At 36.7% G+C, this 27,133-nt stretch overlaps 1 protein-coding gene across 1 annotated transcript in view; it reads left to right on the top strand.

Annotated features, from left to right (window-relative positions):
- The first annotated feature begins 8,376 nt into the window (after window positions 1–8,376).
- The window catches only part of LOC138317202 (uncharacterized), a 39,094-nt gene continuing 20,337 nt past the window's right edge, over window positions 8,377–27,133 (top strand). The window contains exons 1-4 of the mRNA XM_069258756.1: window positions 8,377–8,525; window positions 11,126–12,538; window positions 24,917–25,112; window positions 25,900–26,041. Coding sequence (XP_069114857.1) covers window positions 11,248–12,538; window positions 24,917–25,112; window positions 25,900–26,041 — 1,629 coding nt within the window. The 5' untranslated portion in view covers window positions 8,377–8,525; window positions 11,126–11,247. The remainder of the gene's footprint in view (window positions 8,526–11,125; window positions 12,539–24,916; window positions 25,113–25,899; window positions 26,042–27,133) is intronic.

Genomic DNA, 27,133 nt, shown 5'->3' with positions numbered 1-27,133 from the left:
TAATTCCATTGACGTCAATTAATCAACAAAATATATTTAAATATGAGGTTCACGGTACCGACAGGATACATTCATTCTTTTGGTGCGCGACCCCGACTAGCAGTACGATAATGTGTTACAATATTATAGAAATATCCTCTTATTGATTGAGTGATTAATGACCAAACTTAACGTATAAAAACACCATTAATATTTACACAAAAAAACAACAACAAAAGAACGTCTGTAGTTGTCTGTATTTTGTTTCCAACTCAGCACTGAACCTTATATCTTCTATAATAAAAACCTCTATCATGACTGACAGGACAGAACGCCAACTCTCGGTCGATAAGCCATGTTTACATCGGAGACTAGAAAGTATAACATCAAAAACAAGTGATAATCGCGAAATTTTGCGCGACACGTGTATTTCGACGTTATTGTTGGAATATAGGTCAGATTAATGAAAATAGTAAAAATTCTCCATATGTATATGAAACTTAAATTATTAATGCATATGCATGCCATCAATCTATCTTCAGTCAGCAGGGAACAAGATAGCATGTAAATGATAATAACTATATATCAATGAAAGTGTACCTCACTGGATTGTAAGCAGGTAAAGATGACAGCAGAAAATAACAGCTTTTGATCTGTGTTCATTTTAAAATTTTGGTAGGGATTCAAAGAGCAAATTTATATATAAAGTTTGCATTGGTATAGGCAACAACGCATATATCTAATTATGGCATGTGTGCCTCATATGCAAAAGTGACAGAGCGTTGTAGTGTAGAGAAACATTGTAGACATTACACTTAATCTTATGAATTTGGTACGTGAAACCTTAGTCCAGCTCAGTTCTGTATTACTTTGAAACATTTGGTTTATCATGATCAGTGGTGCGAATATATACAGTACAGTACACACAATAACATACAGATTCACACAAACAACACACTCACACCTTACGTAGTGTAAAGAGACATCTCACAAATTCAATTACATACATACATATCAAACAGAAGAACTATATACATGTTCCATCAAACTTTGTCTTTTTCATTCTCACTTAAAACACCGCTTTATCACATCCATCTTACACTCGAAGTATAATATGTAAACAAACGTTCACATATTTTGTATTTCTAGATTTAGACAAATCATATTAGTCATTTCTGAATTAGAATGTATGTTGTTTTTTTCAAAAGCACATTCTGACATTCCCACATTAATGTTATTATGCTATTATAATATCAGTGAATATGGTAATATCAAAAACCATCATCTAATAAATAATTACGTCTACATATGTACTATTAGTGTTCATAATTCTATCAACGTTAACCAGTTATAACATATAAAAAGGAGAAAAAAACCAACAATATAGGTCAGCCATCCCGCCTTTTGTTACAAAGTGTTATATACTTTGCTATTTTTGCTAAATCTTTGTTATTAGTAGTTATTATTATTTGTAGAAATTTAAACATACTGGTGTTTTTAGTATAATATTGTTTAATAAGCGTATTTCTAATATCTTTGAATTTTTCGCATTTAATAACAAAATGATATTCATCCTCAACGTCACCAGTATTGTATGATGTACATATTCTAAAACAACGTCTAACCTCAATATTCAACTTATGTGACGACAAACGCACCTTTGTTATTTCTTTTAAATTTTGAATGCCTAAAGGTTTTCTTAGATATGACTGCAAGCTAAACCCCTCATTAATGTGTTTGTCTTTTCACTACACTCTTGTTTAAAACTATCCAACATTCTAAGTTTTATAACATCAATATATTTTTTCCGCTAACATTATCACCTTGTCATAAATACCCTAGCCCAATACGAAATAATCCATTTCTTATATTTTCAAACCACTCACTTCTCTTCTCAAGCATTTCACTATAACAATTTTCAGAATACCTTAATTTAATCCAATATTTGAAATTCTTCCATTTCCTGGCCTTATTCATAGGTGCTGTTCCTAGATCCTGACATATCATATAATTGGCCGTGCATTTTTTTTTACTCCTAATAATCTTTTACAGACACTCATATGCAACTTTTCTATATTTGGCGCTTTATGAAAACCTCACACTTCACTACCATAATTGTTGTTAAACAATATTAAAAGGCATGGTAAAAGCACAGCTTTGCCTTTAATAAAATATTCATTGATGAGCAAATCATGACCACATGCTTTTAATGTCTGTAACTTATAAACAGCTTTTAAAGTGTCATTTTCAGTTATATCGACATTTAACTCATTACAGGCATAACTTGTTATATTAGTATTATATTCCTGTAGGATATTTGGTTACTATTGCATTCTCTTGTGAATCAGTGGAAGAGAAATCTTGGAAATATTTAAAGAATTTTTCGTCTAAGTTATATTTAACGTTACCTCTCTTTTTGATTTAAAAAAATGTAATTCCTTTGGGTTGTGCTTTCTCATAAAATCCAACATATTTATTTGTTGCGCTTTATATTCCCGTTTTAACTTACATTCAAACATTTTATGTATACGATTTTTTTAGAGAGTGTTTTATACGATTTTCTGCTGACTTATCCGAGTTAATTAAAATTAAAACATAAACAGAGCGTGTCTATGAAGTTTTTGGACATCAGCTAGGACATGTATAACGTAGCTATTCTCAGACGTTTGATGTCGGCGACTTGCAGTAGTACTTGAACTAGTATTCTGTGCTGATATCCGAAGCCATTGTTACGAGGAGACGATGACGAAATGTGGGACTTTTATATGATAGATGTTATACAAGTGCACACATTGACGAAAAAACATCGCTGAAAAAAGTTGAAAGTTAAAGAACAGGTAATGATGAAATCAATATGCACATAATGCATGTCAAGGTCATTTAAGCATGAAACTGTCTTCCTATGGCATCTATGGTCTATATAGATGCCAGAGCTTTTCAGACAAGCGCATTATGAAATGATTGTCTGCAGAACTCTGGCATCTATATAGACCATAGATGCCATAGGAAGATAGTTTAATATTTATATTTACATTATCAACTCATTTTATGGTCTCTGTGTTAACATTGTTTAAGCTAGACCAGAAAAAACGTTTATCAACGATGATTTCATTCGCAAGAGGGAACAGCCATTTTGACGGTGATCAGTTGATGTCACCACGTCAACATTAGTGACGTCACAATGGTCACGTTTTGGGTGTCAGTTATACCGTCATATTTTTCACTTCGCCTTGGTTAGTTTATATAGTAGAAGTGACAAGCAAATGTAAATATTCGATTATATTTAATTCAATCTGTTTTCCAATTTAAGAAATGAAACCACGATCCGTGGAGGATTTTTCCAATTATGGTACAAAACACGTGTTTTTTGTTTTGTTTTTGTTTTGTAGTAAAAACCTAGTAAACAAGTCACGTGTTTATACCTCATTCATGCCATTGACCCAAATATGACTTTGTATTATGGGTAAGTAGTGATCACGTGATTGTGTGTTTACTTCCAAATATAGTTATTTCTTTGGCCTCTTATTTACAATTTGTCCTTTTGACGGAGGTCTTATTTTCGGTTATAATTATCTATTCTGAGACCAAAAGCAGGTAAATATAAATTCAGAATTCTACGAATTTAGCCGGGAGTAGCCGATCTTCGCTGATCCTAGATTATACAGTTAGACCGATTGAATTGGTCAATTCGCATTATAGGATATATAAATAAAAAGTTGAAATGGCAGTTTTATTACTCATTTCAGACCATTATTTATAGTAAAACAGTACACATGTGCAAGTCAAAATGTCTGTATGCAATATATTTTAGAGTCTAAATATTATCAAATAAATCATTTTTTCCGACGAAATGGCAAACAAACTATCCCTATATTTGGAAGTAAACACACAATCACGTGATCACAAATTACCCATAATTCGGCCAATGGATGAATGAGGTATAAGCACGTGACTTGTTTTACTATGTTTTTACTACAAAAATAGACGCAAATGATCCTGACTTTGGAGGTAACACTAATGTTATATTTTGCACATGACCATTAAGACCGTAATAAAAATCCGTTATGTGTGTATATAAATGTAGCATGGGATATGTACATATGTATTCATGGACATGTATATATATGGACAGGGCAAGCTAACAAGTTAAGCTGGTTTCCCAATGTGTATTGTGTACCTGTACTATGACCTTTGTGTGGCTCTATATACTGTGATAGTGTTTCTGTCGTACATTTATTCTCGTGAGCTTTGTGTGGCTCTATATACTGTGATAGTGTTTCTGTCGTACATTTATTCTCGTGAGCTTTGAGTGGCTCTATATACTGTGATAGTGTTTCTGTCGTACATTTATTCTCGTGAGCTTTGTCCTACATGTGTGTTTTTGTTTCCTTTGTCGTGATTGGCTGTCTAGTCTAGATCTCGGGTATTGCATAAATTCTGAGTGCCTGCGCGCTGCCATCTCTCAATCAATCAATAAATCAATCAATCAATAAATAAATCAATCAATCAATCAATCAATCAATCAATCAATCAATCAATCAATCAATCAATCAATCAATCAGGCTGCCATCTCTAGCTTACATATGGGGATATTTGTACGTTAGTATTGCCGGCTAGCTATAGGCCTATGCGGTTGTCTGTGTTCTTTGTGTTGCAGATATTTCATGTTGTACTGTATTTGTAATAAATGTTCTTCCCCTCAGCTGGCAGACAATCGAAGGTTCCAGTGTATAACACCCACCGAACCTGAATTGTTGTTATACACGCTGACAAAAGGGGCGAGTTGGGGGTACATATGTAAAAATGTAGTTTAACGTCATTTCAAACTGGGCTCCAACACGCTCCTGTTACATAACAAACGCTTCGGCGAAAAATAAATGCAAACATACATGTGTACATACATGTAGCTATATGATTGATAAATGTTGTATGTCCTTGCGATGAAAAAGATATGAAATTCAATCTGTTTCCCAACTTTGGAAATAAAACCACGATCCGGGCGGGATTTTCTCGTATTATGGTACAAAACACGCGAGTTTTTTGTAGTAAATACGTAGCAAATAAGTCACGTGCTTATACCTAGCTCATTCTGTCATATAGAACTGTATTATGGGTAACTAGTGATCACGTGAGTGTGTGTTTAATTCCAAATATAGTGATAGTTTTGCTTGCCATATTGTCGGAAAATTGATTTATTTGAAAATAAGGAGACTCCAAAATGTTAATAATATATTGGATGCATACATATTTACTTGCACATATGTACTGTTTTACTGTAGATAAATGTCTGGAATGAGTCATAAAACTGCCATTTCCACTTTTATCCACAAATGCTATAATGCGAATTGATCAATTCAATCGGTCTAACCGTCTAATCTAGGATCAACGAAGATCGGCTACTCTCGGCTAAATTCGTAGATTTCTGAATTTATACTTACAAAAAAATGTACATGCTTTTTGTTTCAGAATAGATAGATATAACACCAGGAAAATAAGATCTCATTCAAAAGAACAAATTAATCATATCATTATATTAAATATATTATTTGGAAGTAAACGCACAATCACGTGATCACAAGTTACCCATAATACAATTCCATATTTTGGCCAATGGCATTAATGAGGTATAAGCACGTGATATGTTTTACTACGTTTTTACTACAAAAATAAATGCAAATATATATTTATGAAATTCCATGTAATGGTTCCCGACTTTCGATTTTTATTTCAATGGTTGAACCCATATTAATTGTACATGGCCATTAAGACCGTAATAAATTCGTTAAACCTTTTGACATGGCAAGCTAACAAGTTAAGATGGTTTCCAAATGTGTATTATGCATTTTTTTCGCGAGTTTTTTTTTTAAATGGCTGCCATTGCCGTTAGCAGCAAGATGCGTTTGGGGTCCCGTTATTAAATACCTTGTATTAGGTCATAGTAATGGTGTACCAAATTTCATACAATGTACTTGTATCACAAAGTGCACGATTGTATGCCTAAGCCTCTGGACTACTAGATGATATTGGACAGAGATACATGTACATGTACTTAGCGTACAAAGTACAAAATTTCTGATAAATACTTAATGATAAAAACGTTTCCTGATACTGAACGACTCTTTTTTTATTTTCTGTCCAAGGTTTTATCTGCCTTCACACCTATAATTACGCATCGATTACATTGATGTACCCTGTTTTTGTTCTACAACTGAGATATGATCGATGTCGCTTACAGGTATATTTGGAATTTTGTAACTTATTAAAATTTATTAGATTGTTAAAAATTATTCAAAGGCATGGATAATGTAGTTACCAATGTACGAGTTGCTCCCCTTTGCATATGAACTGGTTTGATGTTCGTGATAATATTGCGCGCATGTCTGAATAATTATCACTTGTCTGATTATAAGCTAAAATATCAGCCGAAATGCTTGGAGAAAGCAAAGTGACCTGAGGTCAATACCTGAAAACTGCCCCACGAAGGTTTCGAATTCACAAACTAGCATCCTCGGCATACCAGGGGTTACTATCATTGTCGTCATATCCATTATTGGATATTTTCCTAGAAAAATAGAAAAAAATGTGCGACAGCAGATGATCAGACACTTTGATCCATTGATGTACATCAAAGGACTTGAATAACGATACACTGTGGTTGAATGTCCTATTAGGTATAGGCCTATAAATTTTAATGTCTGCTATTGGTAAAAGTTTTGAAAGAGTGATCTATAAACCATTGCGTAATTATCGTTCCGACATTCAATTTTAATTGGACCGAAAAGTATTTCCTTGATAGACGACAGAGGATAACAGCTATTTATAAATAATTCTTCTCATTTACATTATTATGTATATGTAGGTCAATTTTTAGTGTGGGTTCCCCAAGCATCTATTTTTGGCCTTCTTTTATTTTTAATTCATATTAAACAGTGGCGTAGCGCCCGTGCATGCTTGCATGCTCAAGCATGCAAAAAATAATCTGACTTACATTTTTGTACAAGCAGAAAAAAAAACATAACATTTGAATACACATAACGCTGCAGAATATAAATTACGTATAAATACATATGATATGTCCGGACTGTATGCCTAACATAACTTTATGCACATTTGAAGATTTGAAGATTGGTCATATTCTGGAAATTTATTAGAATAGTCTATATATTTCCGGTTACCAAGTTGTTAAATTTGATTACGTTTGAATTCATTAGACTTCTTCACCAAAATCCCTCAAGCAAATGTGGATTTTGAATCTGGAAACCACTTACGATTACCAAAATAAACAACATTGCATGAAAAGTTAGAAATATTCTAAAAAACATATAATGATTATTAAAATGATAGCAAAACCATCTAAAATATGCAATTGCAACATGTTCTTGGCCTTAGTAACGAAAAAGTGAATTTTTCAATTTTGGTTCACTTCCCGTCGCGTTAGAACGCGCGTGTTAACCCATGATATCCGGTGTCCACTCACGAAATAGTTGACTTGTTTTGTCGATTATGAACAGAATGTTAATCATTTGTTACAAATAGAAACAGAACAATGTAGAAAACTTGGTCATAAATACAGTGTTTTAAATTTTTATTGCGGTGGTTGAGGACTGGTCCCTTCTTACGCAATATCTGCTATTTTGACAGTGGTCTTCGTAAACAAACCAACACGTAAACTTAATTTAAGTTTGTTTTAAAATATATTCGCCATACGTTTTGTCATCAGTTAAAATAACACCAAATTCTCCCATTGCTTACTATTTTAATTTTTACAGCCAAAATCCGTGTTTTTTGTTCGAGCGGTTGTCAGAGGAGTCTAGAATAGTACGATAATATGTATATAAAAAAATCACCACTGTTCTAATTTTGTGTATAGTTTTGCATGGTTATCACCTAAATATCGTTACCTCCATTTAACCATTTGTATATACACTGTACGTTAAAAGTTTCCATAGAAGTAAAATAGTTACTACATTGTAACAATCTCCCGTCAGCTTCTGGGGGGCGAATTCTGGGGGCTTCGCCCCCCATACCCCCTACCGGAGCTTCGCCCCTGCATCCCAAGGCATGCGGGCCTATCCAGACCTTGCTACGCCGCTGATTAATGATGTTCCAGATAATCTTGAATCTATAACCTATCTGATCTGTAGTCCGCCTAAACCTGCCAAAAATATTTGTTTTTTATTTTAATTTTTTTGGCCTCTATATTAGGCAATTTGAAAAAAAGCCTAATAATATAGGCAGGTTTAGCGGACTATCTGATCTGATGCGTAAGTTACCTCCCTTCCTTTACAGTGGTGGTTCGTCGTTTGAGATGGTCCCCAGTGCATTCCATACTGATCTCGGTTGATTTTACGCTTTTAATGGTAGGTCATTAAAACGCGCGCAATGCAAACGTTAATCTGACGCAGACCACTAGACGGAAAAACCTGTATTTACTTTCAGTTTGGAACAGAGGGGGAAGAGGACGATGCATTTTTGAAGCGAAGAATCGTCAAACCCAACATGTAACAGCACAACAACAACTATGCCATCCCTCGTATGAGTATCGGGTATCAATTTTCATCATTAAGTTCGATCTCGTAGTAGTTTCTTTACTCGTAAAAATTAAAAGTTAATGTTAAAACTATAACCCGGTTAGAGAACCGAACTTTCGAAGAATTCCGAAGATTATTATAAGCTATCATATATTCTAGATACTCGTTTTCTATTTGAAAATACCATTTAGATAACGACAATTATTCGTCATTATGACAGACATCTGTTGAAATAATAAAAAAAACTTTTGGACTTCCGTTGCGAATTTCTTCCTGGTTTCAAAATTTTGATTGGAGTTTTATCGGATTTTATTCTCTTAAAATTGTTAAGTAAACCAACAGTTAAAGTTTTAATATTCACATAAACAATGTATGTTGTAAATATTAAAAATGAATATGAAAAATAATGTTATAAAAGCACAAATAAACAAACACTGACTGAAAATCCATTGGGCCTATATATTGCTATTTGGTATTTCCTTCATGGTACTTTCGTTTTCGTTTTGCATAATGATAGTATAACCAGTGAAAAGCAATGGTCATTTATGAATTTCAAATTTATTTTCGAATGTGGGTAATTAGAAAAATCTAAAGTTTTATTTGTTAAAAGAGATTAAACTACACACAAATTGATAAGCGGGAGGTAAGATACATGTACATGGATGAAAGACATTATTTGTATAACAGATATTCAATTTACTTAATGTTCAGGATTGCTTGAACTCTTTCAATTTTTTCAATTTTTTTCAACTCTGTGTACAGTAATTACGTACATAGTATGTGTCATTGTTTTACAGGACTCGCCTAGACGAGTAATGGACTCACGATTCTCCTTTGACTCGGATGTTGTTATTACATTGTTTCAAAATTAGTGCTAAACAACTGGCTTTTATTCGTGTTAAGCAATTAAGAATCATCTACGTATCACATGATACCCACATATGTTTGTGCAGGACTATTGCATCTATTGGTGATGAAATGACGTATGATGACGTCAAGCGCTAATTAACATCGTTTCAGCGGAAAGATAACAAAGAATGACATTCCATCGCCATTGGAGATTTAAGTACAGCACAAACATTATTGGGTATCACTTGGTACGTGTATTGTTCCCATTATATAACAACCATTTCAGGGAACAACCTAGCTCTGATTTATTACCGTTTATGGGTTAATTTCCCCTCAAGGAATGAATTCCTTTTCTGGCCTAAAATTCCCCAGAAGATTTAAAAATTTCCCATTAGAAGCTAAAAAATGACCGTTTTTGTAACACAATTTCCCCTGTTACTTATTTTTCATTGATTTTTTTTTAGACTTTTGTTTGCATATTTCTCAATATTTATTATACGCACAGCTACTGCATATTTTATGATCAACTCAAAATTTTTACTTTGAGCTTAAAATCTTGCTTTACTAAATCTAAAATTAAAGTTAGTTGTTTTACGGTACTTTTTCGTGAAAATGAATATAATTTTGGACCAAAATAAGAAGATTCAAATTCCCATATATTTCGCCCAATTTGTCCCCTATTTTGAAAAAGGGTAGTTTCCCCCAAAACCTGAATTGATCCCTGCATTTACATCTAATATGTATCTATTGTCTAGGATTTAATCTTGGTGCCCATATTTCTCTACATGACGTAAAACATTGTTGCCTTTGCCAATTTGAGATGGATTTTGTTTACCATACAGTAGCAAACTTAAAAAAAAATTTCAACAAATAAAAAAAAAATACTATTGATATACTGAGCCAAATTTATATATATTTTCCATAAGCATCTTGTTGGTAATTCAAACCTCTGGTAGGCTTCTTGTTGCTAATTCAAACCTCTTGTCAGCTTCTTGTTGCTAATTCAAACTCTTTTCGGCTTCTTGTTGGTAATTCAAAATTCTTGTCAGCTCTTTGTTGCTAATTCAAAATTCTTGTCAGCTTCTTCTTTGTAATTCAAACTTCTTGTTGGCTTGTAGTTTGTAAGCCAAACCTTTTGTTAGCTTCTTGTTGGTAATTCAAGACTATTTTAATTGTCAGCTTTTTGTTGGATATTCAAAATTCTTGTCAGCTTCTTGTTGGTAATTCAAAATTCTTGTCAGCTTCTTGTTGGTAAGTCAAAATTCTTGTCAGCTTCTTGTTGGTAAAAACCTCTTGTCAGCTTCTTGTTGGTAATTCAAAACTCTTGTCAGCTTCTTGTTGGTAATTCAAACCTCTTGTCAGCTTCTTGTTGGTAATTCAAACCTCTTGTCAGCTTCTTGTTGGTAATTCAAAAGTCTTGTCAGTTTCTTGTTGGTAATTCAAAAGTCTTGTCAGCTTCTTATTGGTAATTCAAACCTCTTGTCACCTTCTTGTTGGTAATTCAAACCTCTTGTCAGATCTTGTTGGTAATTCAAACCTGTTGTCAGCTTCTTGTTGGTAATTCAAAACTCTTGTCAGATCTTGTTGGTAATTCAAACCTCTTGTCAGATTTTGTTGGTAATTCAAACCTCTTGTCAGATCTTGTTGGTAATTCAAACCTCTTGTCAGATCTTGTTGGTAATTCAAAATTCTTGTCAGATCTTGTTGAGTTTTTTACCCAAATTAGTTTACTTCTTTAAATTGATTAGAAAATGTTTTCTCTTCAGGTTAATAAGCCCATAACTAGGATTCTGGGAAGAAAATAAAGAGCGCCATGATGGTAACATAAATTATAATGACTTGAAAAGGGTTCATACAGAGTCGACAGAGATCAACACAGAGAAAAACAATGGACGCTTATGACAAGAACACTATTGATGAAGATGATGATGACGATGAAGATGAGCCCAGATCTATTTCCAGTAGGTTGAGACTGCCTACTAGCAGACTGGCAAGTTTCACACTCTTCACCACATCCGGAAGCAGCTCAACAGATGGGTTTACTAGAATTATGGTACCATTGAATGCAAATTCCCTAACAATTTCAAGGAGACATTTTAGTCGTCCAGTCGAAAGTCTTAGTGTTAGAGAAATCAAGGATGGACAGAAGGACACATCTATTCCAACTCCATTACCTCCTCATCCAGTTAGTAGGACAGCATCACATGAAGGTCAAGGACAGCAACAAACCAACCAGACTGCAGAGGACATCAAAATGCAAATAGAGGTACTGCAGGCAAAATTAGAGCAGATGGAGAAACACAATGATAATAAAGGTTACCAAATCACGGAAAATGATATGACCTGTCAAAGTGAAATTTCAGAAGAATTCAAAGTTGTGTCTAAAAATCCTGAAGAAAATACCACAAAGAATGAAATCAACAACACACTGCAAGCTAATGAAACAAATGAAGTCCCAGCAAAATCAGATAATCCAGAAATTCCGATTTCCAAACTCTTCAAAAAGCATTCGTACAATAAAACTGAATTCAATCAAGAAGATTTCCTCAATTCTTTGTTGTCTAGTCCTCCATTAGGTGCCCGGGAAGGCGGATTGAATGTTTCACAGGATATGAAGTTTGAGGGACTTAAGATATCAAATAGGAATCATCAGGGGCCAAAACAATTTTCAGATGAAGTCATCAACAGCTTAAGGAGTGACAGTCAATGGAAGGAAAATGTAAATTCTGACAATGAAATGGAGGAAGATGGTGTGTTTGAAAATAAGTTTCATGAAGACATTACAGAGGTCACACTACCTTTAAATCCTAACATTCCTCACACACGCAGCCTGAAAACACCCGGCTACGAGTATGAGAGACAAGACACCTGGGGTGCAACCAAGTCTGTGAGGACTGACAGTAAATCAGACAGGGATGCTGTATCGCCTTCAGGCAGTAACAGTCCCGCTATCGTACCACCTGGTGACTCTGCCAATCCTCAAAACTTTCCACTCCTGAAATATCCTGACCATTCACCTACAACTGGTGTACACCATGCCACACAGCTACCCCCGAAGCGAAAGTCCCAGGAAGTGCCAGTGGATGGAAATCCTAACCCTGTGTCCGAGTATGATGAAGACGATATTGGATATCAGGAGTACAACCAAAGCAATAGGAATACCTACAGTAAGGGGTCTGGTAAGTTAGTCTTTCTTTTAATCTATTTATTGCAGTTTTGCCACAATTCAGAGTTCTTAAGATTCAAAGATCTTTGTCATTAAGGTCCGAATATTTGAATACTGTTCAAATACATCAAGCAAATATTCGAATATCAAAATCTGCTATTTGTTTCAGCTCTAGTTTAGGTCACATATAAGTCACATGGTCGATTACATACTGGTACTCTTTACAAGCTATGTGACCAAAAGTGTGGTCACAGGTAAGTCACATTTGTGAGGTCACAAGTAAGTCAGCCTTTAAAGGTCATATCTTAGTCACTTTTAAAAGGTCACAGGTAATTCACTTTTATTAGGTCACAGGTAAGTCACCTTTATAAGGTCATAGGTAAGTCACCTTTATAAGTTCACAGTTAAGTAACCTTCATAAGGTCACAGGTAAGTCACCTTTATCAGGTCACAGTTAAGTCACCTTTTTTAAGGCCACTGGTAAGTCACCACTGTAAGGTCACAGCTAAGTCATCTTTATAAGGTCACAGGTAAGTCACCTTTATAAGGTCACAGGTAAGTCATCTTTATAAGGTCACAGTTAAGTCACCTTTTTAAGTCACAGGGAAATCACCTTTATAAGGTCACAGGTAAGTCACTTTTATAAGGTCACAACTAAGCCACCTTTATAAGGTCACAGTTAAGTCACTTTTAAAATGTCACAAGTAAGGTTTGACCTACAAAAAGATCACAATTAAGTCATCCTTAAGGGGGTGTAAAAATCCACTTGCCCGACGCCCGGTGGCAAACCAGTTCTTTGGAGGTTCGGGCAAGTAAGAAAAAGTTGTGTTCACCTTGCCCCTGGGCACAGTGGACAAGCTCAGTGAATTTCTGGACATAATTTTTCTGGGTAGCATCTAAGTTTCATGCTATATGAGACTTATAACTAAATACCTGAGGAAACAAACCTGCCTAAATATTACTAAAAAATAAATAATTTTATTTTAGGATTAGAAACCAATTTTTATTTCACAAAAATAAACAAACAAGAGGCCAGAGGGCCTGTATCGCTCACCTGGTTTGTAATGCCAAATAATTTTCTGAATACAGGTTCATTGTTTCTTTTCTGAAGGAATTTTTAATATTTACCTCTATTTCCCCTATTGGGCCCCACCTCTCCTACCCCCGGGGGAGTCAGAGCCAAAATTTATACAAGTTCTGTTCCCCTTCCCCCCATGGATATTTCTGGCCAAATTTGGTTACAATCCATGCAGAACTCTATGAGAAGAAGTGATTTAAAGGATTTACCTCTATTTCCCCTATTGGGCCCCACCCTCCAGCCCCCGGGGGATCAGAGCCAAAATTTATACAAGTTCTGTTCTCCTACCCCAAGGATGTTTGAGGCCAAATTTAGTTACAATCCATACAAAACTCTTGGACAATTAAGTAGCAATTTAAAGAATTTACCTATAATTCCCCTATTGGGCCCTGCCCCTCCTGCCCCGGGGACCAGAGCCAAATTTTTACAAACTCAGTTCTTATTCTCCCAAGGATATTTCTGGCCAAATTTGGTTACATTCCATGCAGAACTCTATGACTAGTAGCGAATTATAGGATTTACCTCTATTTCCCCTATTGGGCCCCACCCCTCCTGCCCCCAGGGGACCTTAGAGCCAAAATTTATACAAGTTCTGTTCCCTTCCCCCAAGGATGTTTCTGGCCAAATTTGGTTACAATCCCCCCCATGCAGAACTCTATGAGAAGAAGCGATTTAAAGGATTTACCTCTATTTCCCCTATTGGGCCCTGCCCCTCCTGCCCCCGGGGGGTCAGAGCCAAAAATTATACAAGTTCTGTTCCCCTACCCCCACGGATGTTTGTGGCCAAATTTGGTTACAATCCATGTAAAAACTCTAGGACAAGTAAGCGATTGATAGAATTTACCTCTATTTCCCCTATTGGGCCCTGCCCCCTCCTGCCCCCTGGGGGTCAGAGCCAAAATTTATACAATTTCTGTTCTCCATACCCCAAGGATGTTTGTGGCAAAATTTAGTTACAATCCATACAAAAACTCTTGGACAATTAAGTAGCAATTTATAGAGATTTACCTATAATTCCCCTATTGGGCCCCGCCCCTCCTGCCCCGGGGACCAGAGCCAAAATTTTTACAAACTCAGTTCTTATTCTCCCAAGGATATTTCTGGCCAAATTTGGTTATATTCCATGCAGAACTCTATGACTAGTAGCGAATTAAAGGATTTACCTCTATTTCCCTATTGGGCCCCACCCCTCCAGCCCCCGGGGTGCCAGAGCCAAAATTTATACAAGTTCTGTTCCCCTTCCCCCAAGGATGTTTCTGGCCAAATTTGGTTACAATCCATGCAGAACTCTACGACTAGTAGCAATTTATAGGATTTACCTCTATTTCCCACCTATTGGGCCCCGCCCCTCCTGCCCCCGGGGGGTCAGAGCCAAAATTTATACAAGTTCTGTTCCCCTACCCCCACGGATGTTTGTGGCCAAATTTGGTTTACAATCCATGTAGAACTCTATGACAAGTAGCGATTTAAAGGATTTACCTCTATTTCCCATATTGGGCCCCGCCCCGTCCTGCCCCCGGGGGGTCAGAGCCAAAATGTATACAAGTTCTGTTCCCCTTCCCCCAAGGATGTTTGTGGCAAAAATTTAGTTACAATCGATGTAGAACTCTATGACTAATAGCGAATTAAAGGATTTACCTCTATTTCCCCCTATTGGGCCCCACCCCTCCAGCCCCGGGGGGCAAGAGCCAAAATTTATACAAGTTCTGTTCCCCTCCCCCAGGATGTTTGTGGCCAAAATTTTGTTACATTCCCATTCAGAACTCTATGACAAGTAGCGATTTAAAGGATTTACCTATATTTCCCCTATTGGGCCCCGCCCCTCCAGGCCCCGGGGGGTCAGAGCCAAAATTTATTACAAGTTCTATTCCCCTTCCCCAACGGATGTTTGTGGCCAAATTTGGTTACATTCCATTCAGAACTCTATAACAAGTAGCGATTTAAAGGATTTACCTATATTTCCCCTATTGGGCCCCGCCCCTCCTGCCCCCGGGGTGTCAGAGCCAAAATTTATACAAGTTCTGTTCCCCCTCCCCCAAGGATGTTTGTGGCCAAATTTGGTTACAATCCATGCAGAACTCTATGACTAGTAGCGATTTAAAGGAAATTGTTGACGGACAGACGGACGACGGACGGACGGACGGACGGACGGACGGACGACGGACGACGGACGACGGACGCCGCGCCATGACATAAGCTCACCGGCCCTTCGGGCCAGGTGAGCTAAAAAATCGAAAATGGGCATAAACTGGGTCGCTAGGTGCACCTTCAGTTCAGAGACGTTTTTCAGACATTCAAGCTTGATAAAGCCAATATTTAAAACTGCTTTTAAGTTATATACAAATTGCTCATTAGAGCTCACTTACATTATTAGTTGTCTAACCATTATTTTTAGCCATCAGAAAGAAGTTTTTTTTCTCTGTAAAAAACGATCTCTGTTCAAGGTAGGAAGCTGCACTTGGGTACTAATAATGGAGCCGGAATCCGGTTATTAAAAGTGATAGAGAAACAAAAAAGAAAGTTAAAAATGCAAAAAATGCTTCAAATTAATTGCTTTGTTAATTATTATTTTTTTCTTATAATAGAATTAGAAATGATTATTAGATAATTCTGAAGTTTTTATTTTTTTATTTTTCTAGTTACATGTAGACTGCGATAAAAAATGGTGTTTTTTTTGGGGCAAGTAGAATTTAATTTCGGGCAAGTGAATTATTGGGCTCTACTTGCCCGGGGCAAGTAACTTTGAAAATTTTTTTACACCCTGTCCTTATTAGGTTGTATGAGTAAGATCTATTTGGTTAACCCACAGGTAGGTTATCCTTATAAGAAGGATCTGAAGTAAACTTACAGGTAAGTCACTTTATGTTAGCAAAATAATGTGTTATTATACAAAACTTGTGACCTAAGATTTTATCATGTTCAAAATCTTTTTCTGAGTCTAGAAAAACATTCTGCTCATATTAACTGAACTTATTCCATGCCATACTGTATTCACAGTAATTAATGCCCCTCCCCTAATAAGCGCCCCTCCTCTTTCCTGGGGGGGAACAGTTGTGAAGTTGTATATACATCACCCATCCATTGGATTTAAAAAAAATGTTTTACAAAACATGTGATACCTCTAACATCAACATTGTTATCCCATATTACCATGAACTTGTGAGTCCTTTTACGTCGGTGAATACAAGACATAATAATATATTTCAAAGGATTAAAGGCATATGCATGTTTACTGTAACAGATTTATGTACCATGAGTACAGAAAGATCTAAAAATTTTGGCTGAGTTTTTTCGTCCACAACCATACAATGAATAATGCCCCCTCTGTTTTCTTACAATTATATAAAGGCCCTGGGCGCAAATTACAGGGAATACGATATATCTATGTTTATTTTTGAAATAAATTGTGTAATCTTTAAAATAAATGTTTCATATCTTCAAAAAAAGGAAAAAAATTGTAATCTCCATATTAATACTTCCCTTATTAAATGATGACTGTAGAGAGTGGCAGTTCCAGATCTTCTGGAAACAATACTTCCTTATCCAACTGAGATCTGGTCTAATTATACAGAGATGGAAAAAGCCCACTATATTACTGGTGGGGCTTTATAAGTACACCATTTCCCATTACAATGTAGCTGTTACCTACTATTCATGGGAAGGTGACATATTTTGTGTATAAAAAACAAATTCAGCTATTAATAATAAAGATGCTCGATCGCTGACAAAAATAGCATCTTTAATTTACACTAATCATCAAGTTCATAATTAATGAATAATTTTGAATATAATCATAGGATAATTTTCCTTTTTATATTTTGATTATTTTACTCACATTTTAAAAAAGGAAACACCTTATTTTGTTAAAGACCCCATATTGGTACTGTACTACAACAAACAACTACACACAACAACAACTGTACTAACAACAACAACTCACACTATACTACAAGCAAAAACAACTACACACTGTACTACAACAAACAAACCACACACTGTACTAACAACAAACAACCACAACACTGTACTACAACAACCAACTTAAACACTATACAAACAACCACTAAACACTGTACTACAACCACAAACAAACCACACACAGTACTAACAAACAACGTACACACTGTAAACCACAACCACACACACTGTTTACTACAACAAACAACCAAACACTATACCTAACAACAAAACAACTACACACTGTAACTACTACAACAAACAACAACACACACTGTACTACAACAAACACCTACACACTGTATAACTACAACAAACAACTACACACGCCCTGTACTACAAACAAACAACTACACACTATACTACAACAAACAACCACACACTGTAGCTACAACAAACAACCACACACTATACTACAACAAACCAATACACACTGTACTACAACCAAACAACTACACACTGTACTACAACAAACAAACTACACACTAATACTACAACAAACAACTACACACTGTACTAAACAACAAACAACTAAAAACCACACTGTACTACAACAGACAACTACACACTGTACTACAACAAACAAACTACACACTGTACTACAACCACAAACTACAACTACACCACACACTGTACTACAACAAACAACTACACACACGCTGTACTAACACAAACAACCACACACTGGAACTACAATATACAAAACTACACACTGTAACTCAACAAACAAGATCTACACACTGATACTACAACAAACAACTACACACTACTACAACAACAAACAACTACACACTGTACTACAACAAACAACCACACACATCTGTTACTACAACAAACAACACACACTATACTACAACAAACAACTACACAACTGGTACTACAACAAACAACTACACACTACTCTACAACAAACCAACACACACACTATACTACAACAAACAACCACACACTGGTACTACAACAAACAACAAGCATACACTGAACTACAACGAAACAACTACTCAACTGTACTACAACAAACAACTACACACTGTACTACAACAAACAACTACCACACACTGTACTACAACAAGACACACTACAACACTATCCTACAATAACAACAACAACCAACTATAATGTACAAAACACAAACACACCACTGTACTACTATAAACAACTACTCACTAAACTACAACAGACAACAACAACACTATACTAATACATACAAACAACCACACACTATCCTCCAACAAACACCTACACAGCTATACAACCAACAAACAACCACACCAACTATACTACAACAAACAACTACACACTGTACTAACAACAAACAACCACACACTTGTATTCTACAACAAACAACTTACACACTGTACACAACAGACAAACACCACACTTACTACAACAAACAACTACAAAGATAATACTACAACAAAGTCGCAGCACAACCACACAGCTGATACTCACAGACAGAACAACTACAACACTTATACTTCAACAAACAGACAACACACTGTACCTAAACAACATAACGAACTACACACTGTAACAAACAGACAAACAAACCACACACTATAAAACTAGACAAACAAACAACTACACACTGAACTACAACAAACACCTACACACATTCTAGCAACTAACAACAACAAACTGTACTACAACAAGACAACTACAGCACTAAACGTACCAACAAACAACCACACACTAAACTACAACAGACAACCACACACTGTACTAACAACAGACAACTCCATCACTGTAACTACAACAAACAACCACACCCTAATACCTAACAACAAACAAACAACTACAAACACTGTACTACAACAAACAAGCTACACACTATACTACAAAAACACCAACAACTACACACTGTACTACAACAAACAACTACAACACCTGTACTACAACAAACCAACAAAAAAGTATACACACTCACACAACTGTACTACAACAAACACACTACACACTGTACTACAACTAAACAACCACACACTGTACACACTGTACTACAACAAACGGAACCACCACAGATCGATAACTACAACAAACAACCGACACACTGTACTACACAGACAACTACACACTACTACAACAAACAACTAACACACTGTACTACAACAGACCAACACACACAACAGAAGCAACTACACACTCGTACTACAACAAACAACTAATCAACACACGTAATAAACAAACTACACACTGTTACAACAGGGGCGCAGACAACTACAACTGACTACAACAAACACACATATACTACAACAGAACAACAAACACAGTACTACAACTACACACACACTGTACTAGACATACAAACAATTTGTACTACAACAAGAACAACCACACACTACAACAAACAACTACTACAACAAACACAATGTACTACACAAACAACACACAACTGTACTACAAAACAAACAACTACAACACTATACTACAACCAAACACTACACACTGTACTGACAACAAAACAACTACAACACTTGTACTACAACAAGACAACTACACACATGTACTACAAAACCAACAACTACACAAGCTGTACTAACAACAAACAACTACAACTGTACTACAACAACCAAACACTGTAAAAACTACAATACAACAAACACACACACTATACACCCACAAACAATCACACACTATACTACACACAAACAAACAGCACTAACTACAACAAACAAGACACGACACTATACTACAAACAAACAAGCACACTACTAACTACAACAAACAACCATACACTGTGTACTCACAACAAACCACGACACCACACAGTACTACAACAAACCACCACTCACACAGTACAATTACAACAAACAACTCACACAAACAAGCACACACTGTACTACAACAAAACACTACTACAACACAAACACACACTATACTACAACACAACACAAACAACAAACACCACACTATACTACAACAAACAACTACACACTATACTAACAACAAACAAACACACACTGTACTAACTACAAAAAAAGAAACACACTAAACAACACAAACAACTACACACTGTACTACCACAAACAAACAACCACACATGACTGTACAACACTACGCACAGCCAACCACACACTATACTACAACAAACCACACACAACCACTAAACACTACAAGCACACCACCACACACTATAACAATAACCACACACTTTACTACAACAACAACCAACCACACACTTTACTTACACAACAACCACACACTATTACTACAACAACCACTACAACAAGACAACCACACTCATAAACTACACACAAACAAGCCACACAACTATACCACACCAAACAACCACACCACTGAACTACAACCAACACCACAACACTGTACTACAACCAACAAAACAAACACTACACACTATACCAACAACACAACCACACAACATACTACAGCAAACAACGCACACACAATACCACTTACAAACAACCACAGACAACACTAAAATACAACCCCACAACCACACACCAACACACAACACCAACCACAACACTACCTACAACAAACACCAACACTACACCAACCACACTACACATTTAATACCTGTACTACAAAACAACACTGGTACCAACATACAAACAACTATACAGTACTACAACAAACAACAACACACACCAACAAACATACAAACTATACTAAACACAAACAACACACACGTACTACAACAAAACAACACACACTATACACAACAAACAACAACAGGCACTATACCTACAACCAACAAACTAACACTATACTACAACAAACAACCACACACTATACTACATACAACAACAACACACTGTACTAACACCAACCATACTACCACAATACTACAACAAACAACTACACGAGTACTACAAAACACAACCACACACTACTACATACAACAAACACTACAAACTATACTACAACAAACAACTACACACTACACTACAACAGACAACAACACACAATACTACAACAAACAACTACCACACCATACTTCACAGTCAACCACACCTATACTAGACAACAAACCAACCACACACACTGTACTACTACAAAACACTACAAACTATACTCACAACAAACAACCAACACACTGTACTACAAACAAAACAACCAGCACAACTGTACTACAACAAACAACCACACACTGTACTAGCAAACAAACAACCACACAACTGTACAACAACAAACAACCACACACTACTACAACAAACAACCACACACTAACAACACAAACCAACCACTACAAAATACAAACAACTACACACTGTACTACAACAAAAACAACTACACACTGTACTACAACAAACAACTACAACAACGTACACACAACAAACAACTACACACTTGTAACTTCAACAAACAACTACACACTTACTACAACAAACAACTAACACACTGTACTACAACAAACAAACAACTATACACTGTATACTACACAACAAACAACCACACCACACTGTACTACAACACAACCAACACTACACACTAACTACAACAAACACACTACACACTGTACTACAACAAACAACCACACACTCGTACACTACAACAAACAACGACACTGTACTACAACAGACAAACAACTACACACTGGTACTTACAACACTAACACACACTGTACTACAACAACAACCATACAACACACTGTACTACAACAAACAACTACACACTGTACTACAACAGACAACCACACACTGTACACACACTGTACTACAACAAGACAAACAACTACACAGTTACACACTACTACAACAAACAACTACACACTGTACTACAACAAACAACTACACACTACACACTTATACTACAACAAACACCTCACACTATACTACAACAAACAACTACACACTGTAACTACAACAAACAACTACACACTGTACTACAACAAACTACACAAAGACAACTACACACTATACTACACTGTACTACAACAAACAACCACACACTGTACTACAACACAAACAACAACAAACACTACACACACACTGTACTACAACAAACAACCACACACTGTACTACAACAAACAACTACACACTGTACTACAACAAACAACCACACACTATACTACAACAAACAACTACACACTGTACTACAACAAACAACTACACACTGTACTACAACAAACAACTACACACTGTACTACAACAAACAACTACACACTGTACTACAACAAACAACTACACACTGTACTACAACAAACAACTACACACTGTACTACAACAAACAACTACACACTGTACTACAACAAACAACTACACACTGTACTAACAACAAACAAAACTACACACTGTACTACAACAAACAACTACACACTGTACTACAACAAACAACTACACACTGTACTACAACAAACAACTACACACTGTACTACAACAAACAACTACACACTGTACTACAACAAACAACTACACACTGTACTACAACAAACAACTACACACTGTACTACAACAAACAACTACACACTGTACTACAACAAACAACTACACACTGTACTACAACAAACAACTACACACTGTACTACAACAAACAACTACACACTGTACTACAACAAACAACTACACACTGTACTACAACAACAACTACACACTGTACTACAACAAACAACTACACACTGTACTACAACAAACAACTACACACTGTACTACAACAAACAAACACACTGTACTACAACACAACTACACTACAACAAAACAACTACACACTGTACTACAACAAACAACTACACACTGTACTACAACAAACAACTACACACTATACTACAACAAACAACTACACACTATACTACAACAAACAACTACACACTGTACTACAACAAACAACCACACACTGTACTACAACAAACAACTACACACTGTACTACAACAACAACAACCACACACTGTACTACAACAAACAACTACACACTGTACTACAACAAACAACTACACACTGTACTACAACAAACAACTACACACTGTACTACAACAAACAACTACACACTGTACTACAACAAACAACTACACACTGTACTACAACAAACAACCACACACTGTACTACTACAAACAAACAACCACACACTATACTACAACAAACAACTACACACTATACTACAACAAACAACTACACACTGTACTACAACAAACAACACACACTGTACTACAACAAACAACTACACACTGTACTACAACAAACAACTACACACTGTACTACAACAACAACACACACTGTACTACAACAAACAACTACACACTGTACTACAACAAACAACTACACACTGTACTACAACAAACAACCACACACTATACTACAACAAACAACCACACACTGTACTACAACAAACAACCACACACTGTACTACAACAAACAACCACACACTGTACTACAACAAACAACCACACACTGTACTACAACAAACAACCACACACTGTACTACAACAAACAACTACACACTGTACTACAACAAACAACTACACACTGTACTACAACAAACAACTACACACTATACTACAACAAACAACTACACACTGTACTACAACAAACAACTACACACTATACTACAACAAACAACCACACACTGTACTACAACAAACAACTACACACTGTACTACAACAAACAACTACACACTATACTACAACAAACAACAACACACTGTACTACAACAAACAACAACACACTGTACTACAACAAACAACTACACACTGTACTACAACAAACAACCACACACTGTACTACAACAAACAACTACACACTATACTACAACAAACAACCACACACTGTACTACAACAAACAACCACACACTATACTACAACAAACAACCACACACTGTACTACAACAAACAACTACACACTGTACTACAACAAACAACTACACACTGTACTACAACAAACAACCACACACTGTACTACAACAAACAACTACACACTGTACTACAACAAACAACCACACACTGTACTACAACAAACAACTACACACTGTACTACAACAAACAACCACACACTGTACTACAACAGACAACCACACACTGTACTACAACAAACAACCACACACTGTACTACAACAAACAACCACACACTGTACTACAACAAACAACCACACACTGTACTACAACAAACAACTACACACTGTACTACAACAAACAACCACACACTGTACTACAACAGACAACTACACACTATACTACAACAAACAACCACACACTGTACTACAACAAACAACTACACACTATACTACAACAGGTAATCTTTGATCTAAAAATTGACTGTTGTATACAGAAAAAAATCTTTACCGTTACAAGGTATAAGAAAGTATTGAATGGAGTCCCTTAAATTAAAAATAATGAAATCCAATTTTTGTTGTGACTGGCTTTGGTGTTTTATAGTGTGATGTGCATGTTATCTATTTACAGGTAGCAGTCATTATCATAGTTCGCCCCGCTATACAAGTTACATGGCGTCACTGCAGTCACTAGCAGATCACAACGGCTACCTCATCAAAGATGTCACTCCTGACGGCAATTGTATGTTCAGCGCCATAATTGATCAGCTCCGTATCCAAGGAAACTTTGACCTCACTCCAAACTCACTGAGAAGAACTGCTGTGGAGTAAGTTTCCTACATACTGTAAATGTATTTACCGTATTTGACCTAAAGAGGGCGCCCCTGCTGTAATAGGGGCACCCCTGCCTTTTTTTCTTAAAAAAAATAAAATGCTGCATTGTCCAACTATCTTTTTTTTAATAAACAACGCTCTTACCGGTTACCTTTCTTTAGAATTTTTTCTTATCCAATTTACAGAATAAAATAACAGCAACATATATATCTGATATTAGATAGTTTGAATGTCAGTGACCTGAACCAGCACAGTAGTAGTAGTTCTCAGCCATATCATCCATAATCACTGTTAGAATCGCTGCTTTCAGATGGCTCAATTTTTATACACATTGAGAAAGTGCTTGAGCAACATCAACATTGCTCTAACTAAAACCTTCAAACATTGGTTCATCGTGACAACTGACAGGTTGACACTTTCCCTTTCACTCCAGTATTCTGTCTAGACAACAGGGTCCATGTGCTAGAAAACCTCAAGGGATTTTTGCAGGGAAACTTGCTATATATTCCGTTTCAAAGTTTGCGGCAGTTCATTTGAAGTGACAGCAGTTCCCTTTGAAGTGTTGACTGTCTAGCTGCAAACTTTTGGGCTATACTTTAGAAGACAGTTTCAAATAACTTAAGAAATAATGAACTAATTAGGGCACCCCAATCGCCAGTTATCGGCGCCCTGCGCCCTCTTTAGGTCAAATACGGTATTTCAGCACAAATATTAGCTTTAATGGCTAATTTTTATTACCAAATTTTATAAGGACTACAAAGTCTTTATTTCTTTTTTCAGCTACTTGAGGAATAACCCTAAAAACCAAGATGGAACTCATCTAGAATCCTTCCTGTCTACAGAGACCTGGGAGGAATATCTAAAACGTATGGGTCAGGAATCGCAGTGGGGAGACCACATGGTGCTACAGGCTTGCACAGAGGTAAAATATAGTGGGGTACCAAAGGGGATGATCACATGCTGCTACAGGCCTGTACTGAGGTAAAATATAGAGGTTTACCACATGAAGGATGGGGGATCACATGGTGCTACAGGCCTGTACAGAGGTCAAATATAGAGGGGTACCACAGGAGGCCACCACATGGTGTTACAGGCCTGTACAGAGGTAAAATACAGGGGAGTACCACATGGGGGTGATCACATGGTGCTACAGGCCTGTACAGAGGTCAAATATAGAGGTGTGCCACATGAAGGGTGGGTGTGATCACATGGTGCTACAGGCCTGTACAGAGGTCAAATATAGAGGTGTGCCACATGGGGGTGATCACATGGTGCTACAGGCCTGTACAGAGGTCAAATATAGAGGTGTGCCACATGAAGGGTGGGTGTGATCACATGGTGCTACAGGCCTGTACAGAGGTCAAATATAGAGGTGTACCACATGGGGGTGATCACATGGTGCTACAGGCCTGTACAGAGGTCAAATATAGAGGTGTGCCACATGAAGGGTGGGTGTGATCACATGGTGCTACAGGCCTGTACAGAGGTCAAATATAGAGGTGTACCACATGAAGGGTGGAGCAATCACATGGTGCTACAGGCCTGTACAGAGGTCAAATACAGGGGAGTACCACATGGGGGTGATCACATGGTGCTACAGGCCTGTACAGAGGTCAAATATAGATGTGTGCCACATGGGTGTGATCACATGGTGCTACAGGCCTGTACAGAGGTCAAATATAGAGGAGTACCACATGGGGGTGATCACATGGTGCTACAGGCCTGTACAGAGGTCAAAATATAGAGGTGTGCCACATGAAGGGTGGGTGTGATCACAGGGTGCTACAGGCCTGTACAGAGGTAAAATATAGAGGGGTACCACAGGAGGCAACCACATGGTGCTACAGGCCTGTACAGAGGTCAAATACAGGGGAGTACCACATGGGGGTGATCACATGGTGCTACAGGCCTGTACAGAGGTCAAATATAGATGTGTGCCACATGGGTGTGATCACATGGTGCTACAGGCCTGTACAGAGGTAAAATACAGAGGAGTATCACATGGGGGTGATCA

This window comes from Argopecten irradians, chromosome 3 (assembly GCF_041381155.1).
Source record: "Argopecten irradians isolate NY chromosome 3, Ai_NY, whole genome shotgun sequence".
Lineage (NCBI taxonomy): Eukaryota > Metazoa > Mollusca > Bivalvia > Pectinida > Pectinidae > Argopecten > Argopecten irradians.
Note: the sequence above shows the minus strand (reverse complement) of the source record. Positions and strands in the feature narration are given on the sequence as shown.